Here is a 13,251-nt window from a genome sequence, read left to right as displayed (position 1 = left end):
TGAGAAAAGCTGTGGCTGCTCCCCATATTTGCAGGGAAGGGTGATTCCCATCTTGGACACCACTGTAAGGGTTCAGTAGAGAGAGCTGGGGAGGTGCGCTCATGCATGTAAACGCTCCCTGTGGTAAAAGTAGTACAGATTTAGAGGAGCTCCAGTCAAGTCAGAGTTGTCCTCTGGACTGTACAGGTATGTCTAGGTCAGCCCTTACGGGCAAGTTCTTCTCCAAGGCAAAACCCATGTAAGGGTGCAAGAGGTGTGCAAGGTGTGTGAGAGGCTGCACTGATGCACAGCAGTGCCTGTATCACTGGGGTGAAGACACTGGTACCCAGAACTGCTCCCCGTCCCTTCCTTCCCCTGATGGGTGGTGTAAAAGCCTTGTTGCCGGCCTATGCATGACCTTGCCCCTCTCAAAATACAGGTAAAACAGCAGCAGAGAGCTCCTGGGGAGCCCAAGACAGACCAACACTGGACCTGAGGGTGCAGTGATCTCTTCAGGGCAGAAGCGGCCCTGGACTGCTGCTTTTTACCACTCGTTTTTTGTTTCCCTTTTTATCTTCCTTCTCCACCCAGAAGGAGCAGCGAACTCTAGCGTGGGCTAGGGAGAAAATAGGGACTATTCTGTTACGCTTTCTGTCTGCACTGATTGTCAGCTGCCAACATTCGCACAGCCTCTTTCCCAGCGCCCTGGTTGACCCGAGCCCATGCCAGGGACTAGAGAAAGCGATGCGGATCCCGAGAAGGCGGCCGGGGCCGTCCCCGCCTCCCCGGGAACGCCCCTCCAGGCCAAACCTGGCGTAGCAGCACCCTCTGTAGCACGGCCGAAGCACGGCAGCAGCCTCCCGGCCCCTCCCTGAAGGTTACCCAAAGGCATGTGCTGCCAGGGAAAGAGTAATGCCCCTTTGATAAATCAGGCGGTGATTCCTAACGGAGCTGTCTCTTCACCTGCCTCGTACCCGCGAACAGCCGCCCGGGTTCCGTTCGGCAGAGGGGCGGCTATCTGCGATCACGATGGCTGAAGGAGCAGTCGGGTGACAGCCATCGGAAGACGTGGTCCTTTTTTGTTTTATAAATGCAACGTGCGTTGACCCGCTCTGCAGGGGAAGACCGAAGGATTTATGTGCGCTCTGAACCTCCCGTCCCTCAGCTCTGATGGAGAAGCAGACCCTCCTGCTCCGCATGGGAGCTGCAGTGATAAATACCATTGACAGCACAAGAAAATCAGATACGCCATGTCAGAGCTCCTGCGTTTCTGTGTGCCGGCTGCTTGAGCGGCCGTGAATCAGTGCAGGAGGACACAAAGATCTCTGTGAGGCACCAGAGAAATGCAGTTAAGAAAAATCCGAGCTGTGTTCATCATTTTCATTTGGAAGGCGGCTGTTAGAAAACAGTTCAACCCAACAGGATCTGAGCATTAGCCAACTCCTTCTGCCCTCTCCCACGGGAAAGAGGGCTATAAAATAAAACTGACTCATAAAAAGCTGTTAGTCAACCTGTTCCCTGCTTGTGACACAGGATGGCAAGGGTCCTAGATGCAGAGTTGGGGGGGGGGGGGGGGGGGGGGGGAGGAGAAGGTAAGCAGCAGGAAAGGCTGGAATTCAAAGAGGATGCTTGTGTGCAGCAGAGGACAAAGCTCAGATTGCTCAGAGCCAGTGTGTAAATTCATCCCAGAAAGTTTAAAAGTTTGTGGTGCTGAGTGGATTCCTATGTTCCAGAAGAAAACCTGGTCCTCATGTTTCCCAGTGGGGTGGCTGTTGGGATGTGAGTGTCTCTCAGGGTTGGAGCTGCACTGCAGTGGTGATCCTGTGCTACATGGATAGGAGGCTGTGTGGGCTGCTGCTGAGGGCCTTGCTTGGCTGCGTTCAGGTTTGGGATCAGGATCCCCTGCCGACTTCTACCTCTAACTGTGCAACAGCAACGTTTTCTTAATGTGCAGAGGGGTTGCACCATGGGAAAACCAGGGGGTTAGCTGTTTATGCAGCATTTCAAGTGGATGGAAACAAGGGGTTTTGTCACTGAATTTGACTGGGGCTATAGCATTCCAGTACCTTCAAGAAGCTGCTCTTGGACAGCTTGAAATAGCAGCCTGTGAAAATGGGTGTTTTCTAAGGTGCCAAATTAAAGCTCATTGAAGTCAATGGGAACTTTTTAATTGGCTTCTTTGGGCTCCAGTTTGGGCTATAAACTAAACTGAATTTAGGGGAAGAACCCCCAAAATAGAAACATTCTGGACTGAATTGTTGGATTTGGCAAGGTCTGCTGTATGACTGGGCTTCATTAGTTTAAATTCAGGCAAGGTCTAGGAAAATTATGCTAATCAAAAGGTTCTTTGGAAAAGGAGTCCAAGTGTCTCCATTTTTCTACTTTATGGAAAAGCATCAGCCAAAAAAAGAGTTGTTTTGCTGAAAGTAAAGCCTAAAGGTTTGTCAGGACTGAAAGCCTCTCTTGCATTATTTAGGAATGGCTTCTCTGGGAGTGATAAGTAGGTTGCATTGTCCAAATGAGGCGCAGAGGACCGCAGAACAGCTGTGTGTTGTATCAGTTACACCTCAGTGTTTCTCTCCCTGTTTCCCATACTGTGTGCACACACTTGGATATCCTTATCTTACTGATTACAGTCTAATTGATTGGAGCTGGGAGGATTTTAACACTAACTTGATTTTCACCATTTCCACACTTGCATAATCCTCCCCTAGGACACCAGCCAGGTTAATTTCTGCTGCTGGCTTTCATTGTCCATGTCCCCCCACCAGCACAGAGTGACAGAGCCATGTGTGCCTGCTCAGAAAGGCCAGCCTGCGGTTCATGAGGCCTGACATGGCATCTTGTGCAGGCACTGACAAAGATGGGCACATGTGAACATCAGCATTGTGTGCCCTGGCTCAGTGCATTAGAGCTTCAGCAGGCATGCGCTGCACCTTGCTGAAGCTTCCTCTACCTGTGGCTGCCATTAAATGTGGTGGATATGCAGGGAAAGCCTAGAGATGCCCCCTGCTGTGCTTGTGAAAGAATGTGGAGGCTAAAGCCAGTATGGATGTGTGGAAGTTTTGAACTTGGGCATCTAAACTAGGATGTTGTAAGTAAGTTGTCAAGTCAGCTTTTATTCTTGTATGTAACTTTGCCTTTTTTGGAGAAATATCATTCGTCTCCTTGTCCATCTTCTAATGGGGCTTGTGTACCCTGTAGAAACACCCCTGACTTCTCCAGGGAAGACTCTAATGATGCTCCTCCCAGAACTATACAGAAGACTCTTTTGTCTCATCTTTTATATCTGTCTTACTGTAAAGTCAGCTGCCCTTCGATTACTGAATCTTTTCTATTAGCTCTGACTTTGGAGCAGATCACAAGTGTCCCTGGCACCCATTACCTCTGCTCTGCTGGTGGTGGCAGCAGACATTTGATTAACTACAGGGATGTGAGCACCAAGGGGGTTCAAGGTGGGGCATGAAGTAAATCACATCTCAGGCCCTTTGTGCCTCCCCTGTTCACCCGCCAGTGCAGGTGGGCTGCTGGCAGAGTAGTTTGAGGCCTTTGCTTGTGCAATGTGTGCTGTAAGTACTGCAAGGTTAACTGGAAAAAAACAGGTGATCTGCCCACTGCAGTACAATACAGCCAGTCATCTGCAACACAGGGCAAGCCCTTGTAAGGTCTGAGGGCAAGAACATTTCACAAGATGCACTGCAAGGACAAGGTGCAAGAGAGGATGCTTGGTCAAATAAAAAACTGGAGACTGCCCTCAGTACAGTGATGATGTGTGTCTGGGAGGCATCTCGCGCTGCTCATCTTATGGATACTGATGCTGTAACAGAGGGCTGAGGCCAGCTTTCTCCTTGCTCATGCCAAAAAGATCAGAGGCTCTTGCTTAGGAAGCTGTGTGTATCTGCAGTAGTTTGCCCTCCGCAGCTCCCTGGGAATATGGTCAGATGTTTATGGGTAATGTTTTCTGTTTGCATACTTTTAAATGAAAACAGTGTTTTTTGGTTGTGGACAAAAGAAGTGTGCTGGCTTAGGGTGCTAATTTACGTGGATTTTATTGCATTTCCAAGGAGCATAAACCACTACTTGGTGTCCTCCCTTTTCTCTAAATAAAAATGTATGTGCTTTCCTTTAAAAATGTATTTTGTGTGTAAGTCACATATGATAACATTAAATGCAGCATAAAGGTGGTAATAAAACTGGTTGTAACATTTATGTATTTTTCATGACCAGAGTGCTTTGCAGTTGGAGATGCTATAAATGCACACTTGCCTCTGGAAGAAGAGACAGACACTGCAAAAGATGATAGCTGCATGACTCCCAGGACACAGATCTTCTGGGCACAGGGCAGGCAGGCCGCCTTCTAGTGCAAAATAGGGGCTGGGGTGCCTGCCTCAGCATGCTGTGGCCATGGGAGGTAGGCTTTTACTGAGGAAGAGGCTGTGGTGAACATGGTGGAAAATACTGCTGTGATGGGAGTAGACCCCATGCAGAAGCACCCATTGATGCAGCAGACGAGGAAGTGCCTGTCCCAGGTATCCTCCTGTTCTGTCTCAGCTCTGCTGCTTCTCCCTCTCCTTTCATCAACAGAGGCCATTCCACATTGGAATTATGGTGTTCAGCATTACCCGAGCTGCTCAGAAACCTTGGGTTGTCTGGGGTGCAGTGTACTCAGGGAGGAAAAGCAGGTAAAAGCAGAAAGAAAAGGAAAATGCTGCTATTGATATTTTCCCCAGGGTTTTCTGGTGTCTCTTTTGGTACCTCTGATCTGTTCCACCAGGCTGAAGCAAATTCCAGACATGTTGACTGCCCTCTAGCCGTGTCTTCTAAAACAGCCACGTCTTGCACAACACATCCTTTATGGGGACATTTTATCCACGGGGAGCACGGCTGTTTTCCCTTCCCACCCTGCAGCAGAGGGCCCTGTGCCTGCCCTGGAGGCAGGCAGGATTGGGGTGCTTGTGCCAGGGCCAGCCAACCCTGTCACCTCTGTTTCTTTGTAGTGGACCCCTGCATGACCATGGAAAGTGACAAAGAGATGAAGTGCTTTGTGTAGTTAATCCCGGTGGCAGCGCCCGAGTGAAAGCCATGCACTGGTTGTACGGGAGCTTCTAGAGCATCTGAACATCACCAAACAGCCACGGAAACATCTCTAAATTGCTCTCCATTAGAGGGCATTCAGCACTTGGGCAGGCACTGCCCACTGACTTTTACAGAATACACTCAATGAATATTAAAACCAGGGCTGATGTTCCCAAAGTCATTGTCCATTACTGCTCTTTAGGCACCATTATGTGGCATGACTTTAAAAACTTCTTTTTTTTAAAGGTCATGCTGTTTATGCTGCATAATACAGAATGCAATTCCACTGTAAATTAGAAATGTGCTTTACAGCCTGCTGCTGTGCTTCATGGAGAGAAACAGAACTCGAAGTCACAGGTCTGCTCCTCGTGGGGAAGCAGTTGTGGGAAATGTTTAATATCACCATAATAGGGGGCTTTATGAACTAGTACTGAGCTCTGCAGGCCTCTCTAGACACCTTGCTACATCTCCTGCCTGCTCTCTTGCTTCCCTAGAATATTTTACCATTCTTGACGCTGTTAAATGTGATTTTACTTTACTGTTATAGGAAGCTTAGGGTAAACTGTAACATTACCTAACCCACAGTCACTTCCTTTAGCTACAGACAATATGCTCAGCTCTGAGAGGTTTCTCTCCCAGGGGATAGTTAGAGTTGATTTTCTGTATGTTGAAATGGTTGCAGGCCTGTTCAGTCCCCATGTAATCCTCTAGAAGGATTAAGTTTTCCATTGCTTTATAATAGAGCAACTTTTAAACGCTGTCCTCTCTCTTTCCAGGTAAACCACAGCACAGAAACTGGATTTTGAGGGACATATAGTCTGATTCCAGAATTCCCCCATGACAGCTCTTCAGGGAGGCAGTATCAAAGGTAAGCAAATGAGTTAAAGCCATGGGTAGCTGATCCTTACTGAAAAAACTTCAGGTCACGCATTGCTTCAGGAGGCAGAATACATGAACAGGAGAGCAGCCACAGGGCACAGAACCACACTGTGTAAAAGAGCTGAAAGGTGTTTTTGTCTCGCTTCACTGTGGAACACGTAATATGGTGGAAAAATTACAGGGACACTGTTGAGAAAATACACTCATGCCAAGGTGATGGAGATGCCAAGTAAAGAAATTAAGCAAATAAACAAGGGTTGTGATAGGTGTCATGAGATGTAGGAATAGCAACACAAGGAGGAAACTGAAAAGAAGATTTCTTCCATCTAAGGGTGTAAGTCATAAACCATGCATGAAATGGAAGTTACATGTTTATTTGAGGAAAATAATTTCACATTCACAGTCTCTTACAAGAAACTGCTGTATTTTAGGAATGGTATTTGGATCGAAGGGACAGGCCAGGCTGCAAACAGGACTGTTACTAAGTAAGCACTTGCTACCAAACAGGTCTGCAGAGCAACAGCTGCCACTGGGACGGTGCAGGGATGGGCACCTGGGGGTGCAGAGGCCAAGAGGCAGCACTGAGCTGTGCCTCTGAAGCCAGTTAGGTCCAGTCATAAAAAAACTTTACTGCAAGGGAAGGCCTACACTGAGGTAGCCTCCTAATATACATGGAACATATACATGGTCCCTGTATTAGGTATACAATCTGCCAGAATACTCGTGCATTATTACCAAATTAGCAAAAGGCGATGTTAATCTTTGTAGGACTGATTTTTATTATAAAGCCATTTTTTGCGCTTAAATATACTATAAACATGGTCTGTAACACATTAAAAATACTGTGGAAAAAGCAGAAGAAAAACATTTCCTACAGAGGCACAAATTAGAGAATTGAAACAACTGCTTCTTCAATTTTTGTGCTGAAAGAGGTGGGTAACAAATTCTTTTCAACTGTCAACCAATGAAAAGAATCTTGATCAAAATACATATAAAATATGTATTTTATATATATAATATTTTATAAAACTATGATATTTCTGTACTGAAGTTCTTGGTCAACACATCTTAAGGTGTATTTAACATGCCAGATTACTGAGAATGCCCCTCCTTATTTGGTGCAGGTTACTTTTGTGCAAATGTTCTATTTTCCATTGGATGTTCAAATACCAGACAAAATCCTTAAAGATAAGCGATCAAGAGAAACCCACCCTGCTATGGACTACCAGGGTGAGCACCACCTTATAAGCATCAGAAAAGAACAGACACAAAGTTCTCATTTCAGCTATAGGGGATCACCATTTAGGGAGTCCACCCAGTGATCTTGTACATCAGTGCCCTCAAAAGCCTGGCCTCATAGGTAACTGTGTTTTTTCCACTGTGCAACCTCTTCTCTTCAAGGGGCTGCTCAATGACAGCTGGAATGTTTCTTCCATACAGCTCACATTGCTTCAGAAACTGAATGCACTCTTCAATAACACTGTCACATAGCATGATCATGTGCTTGGACATGTTCTCCAGCAAGGACAGGAAACACCGTTTGGCGTAATACCATGTATCAGTGCTCAGTTTTTTGTTATACGGCTCCAGGCTTTTAATGACCCTTGTTATGCCAAAGTCATAGTTTCCCTTCACACAGTAGAGGGTCCCGATGACTAGATTGATAATGCAAAAATGGTAGATATTTTTATCAGGATTATTATAAGACATCTGCTCTTCTCCCTGCTCGATCTTTTTCATCAGTTCCTCTGCATCTTCATTCTGGCTTGTCAGGATGTAGGAGACACAGAGGTTAGCTAACACAATGGCACTAACATCAAGAATGTTGTCATAGTGCTTTTTAACTACTGGCTCATAGAAACTAATAGCCTCTTTATACTTGTTGTCTTGCATGAAGAGCACATGAGCCACATTGAGCTTCCACACCTCATGTTCGTTACAGAACTCCACTGATTTGCGGAAAATCTTTTCTACCATTGCATAGTTCTTCATGTCCCAGTAGATCTTTGCCTGGGCCATCAAGACTGCTACATATTTATCCAGAGTCTCATCATACTCATTAACTGCCCTTTTTATAGCTTCATCATCCCAGTTTTGCCTAGCTTCCTGTACTTGCTTCATGAGTTTTCTCAGCTGCTCAGTCATCATCCCTGCTGAATCATCTAACTTGTAGAAAGCCTCCTCAGGGGAAGTTTGACAAGTAATAATGGCATCCAAGAAGTTGTACAAGTAAGGTGTGAGCAGTTTGTAGGTCAGATGGGCATTCTCTGCTAGCACATCAGCTGCCAGGTCATAGTACTGATGCTTGCAGTAGAGTAGCAGCAAGTTTCCGAAAGTTTCTGGTGGACAGGGGTTCTGCAGCAGAAGAAACTGCAGCTTCTCAAACCCTTCAGTGGGTTGGCTGTCCATGTTCATTAATGCTTGGTTGTGCAGCGTGACTGGATCCAACTCCTCTTCAGCCCTTGGCGGCATATCTGTGAGGGCCTCCTGGGCTGCTTTCAGGTTGTGCAGTTGGTACTCAATGGCCGCCTTGAGGTTGAAGGCCTCTACCAGGGCCGTGCGGTGCAGGAGCATAGTGTTGCCTACGCTGCGGACATCGATGCCCTCGGTGGTCATGCCTACGCTGAGCTCTGGGTGCTGGTTGATGCCACGCTCTATGATATCGGAGATGTGTTTGAGGGCAGGGGCGTACTGCTTGGCTGCATAGCAGCAGAGCGCCATGTTGTAGGACAGCTCAGGGCTGTATCCCAACACTTGCATGGCACCAGCAAACTTGCTGCTAGCCTCTTCGTGCCGCCCCTGCTGGTACAGCAGGCACCCCAGGTTGATCTCGGCGTCAGCACGCTCCGAGGGATTTTCGGCGGCTCCGGGGCCGCCGTCCGCAGCGGCAGCTAGCGCCTCCTCCACCAGGCTTTTGGCCGCCGGGAGGTCTCCCTGGGCATAGTGGATGGCCGCCTGCAGACGCAGGGCACGGCCCTGGTAGGCGGGGAGGTCCAGCAGCGGGCTGACTGCCCGCAGGGCCTCGGTATAGAACCCGGCCTTGTAAAGGGCCTGCGCCAGGTAGAGCCGGTACGCCTCCAGCTCGGGGTGCAGCGCCACCAGCTGCTCGTAGCATTCGGCCGCCGCCGCGAAGTCCTGCAGCTGGTAGTGGCAGTAGCCCAGCAGGGACAGGCCGCCACGGGAGCGGCAGCTCCTCTGCAGCTCGCGGCTCAGCAGCGACACGGCCTCCGCGCACCTCCCGCCTACAATGAGCCCGTAGACGACGGCCGTGTACTGCCCGTCCGGCAACGGTGCGGCCTCCATCGCCACTGTTACGGAAACAGCCACGCTGGCGCGGAAGCCCGAGCTGCTGCCGTGGTAACGGCGCCGCCAGAGCGGAAGCGCTCCCCTGGACGCCGCCGGTGCGAGCGCGGGTACGTACGGGTGGTGCGCCGCCGGCTCGCCGCGGGGCACGCTGGGAGCTGTAGTGCCTGCGGCGGAGGACACGGTGCGAGGGGTCACGTCGGGTCCCTATGAGGGCGAGAGTGGGCCTGGGCCGGGCTCCCTGTGCTGCGCTCTTTACTTCCCTCCCTTCTGACAGCTCCCCCTCCGGCCCTCTGCTGCGGATGGCGCGGACGGTGCGTGCCAGGGAGTGCCGCCGCCGTGGTGTCTATAGGAGGTGGTGCCCGCGAAAGGAGCGGCGTACTGTTGTGTTTGACTGCCCTTTCGTGCTTTTGCCTCCTGAGCAGTGAAAGGGCTGTTCTGTGGAGATTCGAGATTGTCTCAGAGTTCACTCCTCCTGACTGCGCTGCCAGCTGGAAGGGATAAAATCAGAACCAGCTCCGCTAGTTTACTCATAAATGTTGTGTGAAAGTTCTCTTCAGCAGCGAGTGGTAGCGTAAAAGCGGGACCTATGCTAAAAATGCAGTCCTGGAACACAGGCCACTTGGTATTTTACTTCTGTCTTGGGCTTTTTGGACAGGAAACATCCCCGTTACAGCCTAGTGAGATCCAAAGGTTAGGGCTGATGCAAGGAAGGATGTTTCTACCTTAGTGCAGTCTGTCGGTTCTCCTGCAGCTGTGAAAATGTAGAAGAAATAATTTCCAACTTTTCTGAAATTCTTTTCAACAATGTAATTGTTCTTGGGGGGATATTTCCCTTCTCCCCCTTCCCCCCCCCCCCCCCCCCGTATTTCTACTGACCAATGGTATATCCAGTATCACAGACTCTGCAACCTGAGCAATTTCTGTTCTTGTAAATAACTCTGTTGGAGTCACCAGCTGTATGTGGTTTTTGGTCATTCCAGGCTAATGCCAAATATCCAGCAAGGTTACATTTGCTCCCAGGAACAAGGGCTGCGAGGTCCTGTTTCAAAAATGCTATCTGGGTTGCTTAGTCTCATGTATTCTCATGCTCTTCTCTTTGCATGAGTCAGTAATATGGTTCCGTACATATATAAATATAAATATATATATACCTGCCTACAGATAGCTAGGTTGGACGGGGCTTTGAGCAACCTGCTCTAGTGGAAGGTGTCCCTGCCCATGGCAGGAGGGGTTGGAACTGGATGATCTTTAAGGTCCCTTTCAATCGAAACCATTCTATAATTGTATGATTCATCCCAGCAACACTATTTCAAAGTAAAATAGTAATAATAAAAATCACAGCAAACCATTAAAATGATTTATTATTCTTTTTTTAGAGAGACCAATAAAATTGAGTTGTTAATTTCAAAAACATGCTCTAAAAAGCTGAATCAGCATTGTTTGATCTACTAAAGCAAAACAGTGGTCTTAAAATGCAAAAAAGAAAAAGGATCCAGAAGTCTGAAGTTACACATTTGGAAAGTACATAGGGTTCACTTGCATTAGAACATACACACAGTATTTCTGTGTGTGTGTCAGTTGTTTCCCATAGGCAAAGGTTCAGAGCTTATATTCCCCGCACAAGTGACCAACATGCTTGTAAATGGGTAATTAAATAGAAAGTAATCCAAGAAAGAAAAGGTAATGAGCAGTATATGCGATGTATTCCAATCCTAGCACATTCAAGTGATGGAAGTCTCTGGAGTCTCATTTCAGCTGATTTATACCTCCCACTTCATTGTTATATTAGAAACCATTCACATGATTTTACTCTTAAAATCTTCTGTTTCTTTGTTAAAGCCAATAGAAATCTTCTCGCACTACATTTTCTTGCCCAGAACTCTAAGCATTGGAAGTGTCCGTTAGTATGTTTTACATAACCTTGAAATAAACCTGTTCTAAAATGTCACTCAATGCATAAATGTTCTACCAGTAACTAAAATCGTTTTAATTTTATGAAGGGAAAATAAGTATTTGGTGTGTCGGCTGAAACACGCCTATTTTCCCACCAGGTTTAATTCATCTAAATATTACAAGTTGCATTAGGCACTGCTGGTTGCAGTTTTCAAAAGTAGTTTGTGAGTACTAGTATTGGCTTTGATGATAACTACAGGCACGTTATGAGATTGCAGTGCACTATAAGAGGGGGCAGTTAGGAAGGTCACCAGTCCAGAAAAGTGCACCTGCTGTACCAAGGGCACCATCTGCAGGAATACCTGAGCTAAAATGAAACATACTCGTTTACTCTGTGGTTGTTTTCTGCAGGGCACAAACCATACTAACGACCTCCTCAGTGCAGTAGCGACTGGCACGACAGAGCTGTATGGGGAGTTCAGTGTCCAGTTGACACCTGAGGCATCCAGCTTAAACTTCTTTGTGCTGCTGCTGTCTGGCCATATAAGTGCGAGTCTGCTTTGGAGCAGGAGCCAGCCTGCCTCCTGACAGAAAGGAGCAAATGTCTCCATCTCGATCACATTATGAAGCTGTTCTGTTTTGCCTGTAGGTAGGGAAATTGTCTGATTTTACTACTCAAAAGTATGGCCAAGGATACCTCTTCCACTTCTTGTTCTTGGGAGGTAGGAAATCCTTCCATCTGAACCACAGTAGGAGAGCCTCTACCCCAGGGCTCCTTGCCTTGGACAGTGTTAGCTTTTCTGTTTTTCTGGTGGGGTCACAGTGTTGTGTTGCAGGGGAGCATTTCATTCCAGCAGGATGTACATACAAGCCCCTCCTGAGCTCTTCTACCAAAGTCTGTCAGATCTGTGCATCTCCCACGAGTGAAGCAGGAGCTTGGGCTGTACCCAGCAGGCATCCTGTCTCCTTGCTGGGCACATGTAAGGGGCTTATGGAGGAGGGCAGGAGACAAGCCCACCCTTGTGACTCCCCACAGATTGGTGGCGAATGTGCAGCTGCAGTTTGAAATCTCCTCCAGATTCAAGTAGGATTTGAATGTAAGGCTCCTTCCCAATTATCCTATGTAATGCTAGGGCACTTACACAGGAAAATAAAAGCTTTCCTTTTTTATGGAGAGGAAAATTTGATTTTGTTAAGCGGTCTCACAGGTGGGAATCCTGAGTGGAATTACTGTGTGACCTGAACTATCTTTGAGGATGGGGATGAAAACCCAGGTTTTCTCCTGAGCATGTTCTGCTGATAAAGTAAGGGCTGCTGGCTGGCCTCTGTGAGACTGCACAGCCTGTGATTCAGGAGACAAGAAACCTGACTGAATTCAGGCTGCTGTTAGCACTAGTCAGTAGAACACCTAGAAACATTGCTGTTGAACCAGCTCGAAGCAAAACTAGGGGGAATCAAGCCCCTATGACCCTACAGATGATCCACATGTTCACCACAGTTTAGCACTTTAATTGTAAACGCTAGAGCCCTCATTCAAGGCCAAATTTCCACTAACTGCTGGGGCAAAAAAGTGATGACTTGTTTTTTGCTGAGGCAGACCAGATGTGTTGGGCACCTCCAGGGAAAGGCCAAGCAACGTTAGCATTGTCCCGGGTAACAGTGGGTTCTCTGTCCTCTTCTGCTCATGCCCTCTAATTTGCCCTCGCCTCTGGTGGACCTGTGCTTTATATGCACTCCCAGAACTAAGCTGATCTCAATGGGTTTTGATCTCCCCTTGTGCAGTGGGCAGAGAAATGAGTAAAAGACAGATAATGCCTATTTAATAGCCTAGAGAGTCATCTCCTGTGCACATTCTGGAAGAGTTTGGCAGAACTGACTGGAGTACTGAGAAATGTTTCCCTATCAGAAATAATGAAAAGCAGGTATAATTTCTGTCTACGAAGCTTGTAAGCGCCAGCTAAAAAGTGGTTTTCACCATCTTAAAACATGAGAAACCTGGAATATGTTTCTTTACTATACTGCGTGCTTCCACAAAGAATCCTCTTTGTCTCACAAAAATGCAAGTCTGTTGCAAATTCCCTAACTAGGTGTTAAAGAAAAAAGTATAAGAGCTTTTTT

At 47.5% G+C, this 13,251-nt stretch overlaps 1 protein-coding gene across 1 annotated transcript; it reads right to left on the bottom strand.

Annotated features, from left to right (window-relative positions):
• Positions 1 to 7,099: 7,099 nt before the first annotated feature.
• On the bottom strand, positions 7,100 to 9,257 carry IFT70B (intraflagellar transport 70B). Its single transcript, XM_057411706.1, has one exon. It carries the CDS (start codon positions 9,235 to 9,237, stop codon positions 7,237 to 7,239), a length of 2,001 nt encoding a protein of 666 aa, XP_057267689.1. The 5' UTR covers positions 9,238 to 9,257; the 3' UTR covers positions 7,100 to 7,236.
• Positions 9,258 to 13,251: the final 3,994 nt, after the last annotated feature.

The sequence above is a fragment of the Pezoporus wallicus genome, unplaced genomic scaffold (genome assembly GCF_028554395.1).
Source record: "Pezoporus wallicus isolate ANWC-B61680 ecotype Strahan unplaced genomic scaffold, APGP_CSIRO_Pwel_v1 contig_6732, whole genome shotgun sequence".
Taxonomy (NCBI): domain Eukaryota; kingdom Metazoa; phylum Chordata; class Aves; order Psittaciformes; family Psittacidae; genus Pezoporus; species Pezoporus wallicus.
This window is presented reverse-complemented; position numbering and strand designations above follow the sequence as displayed.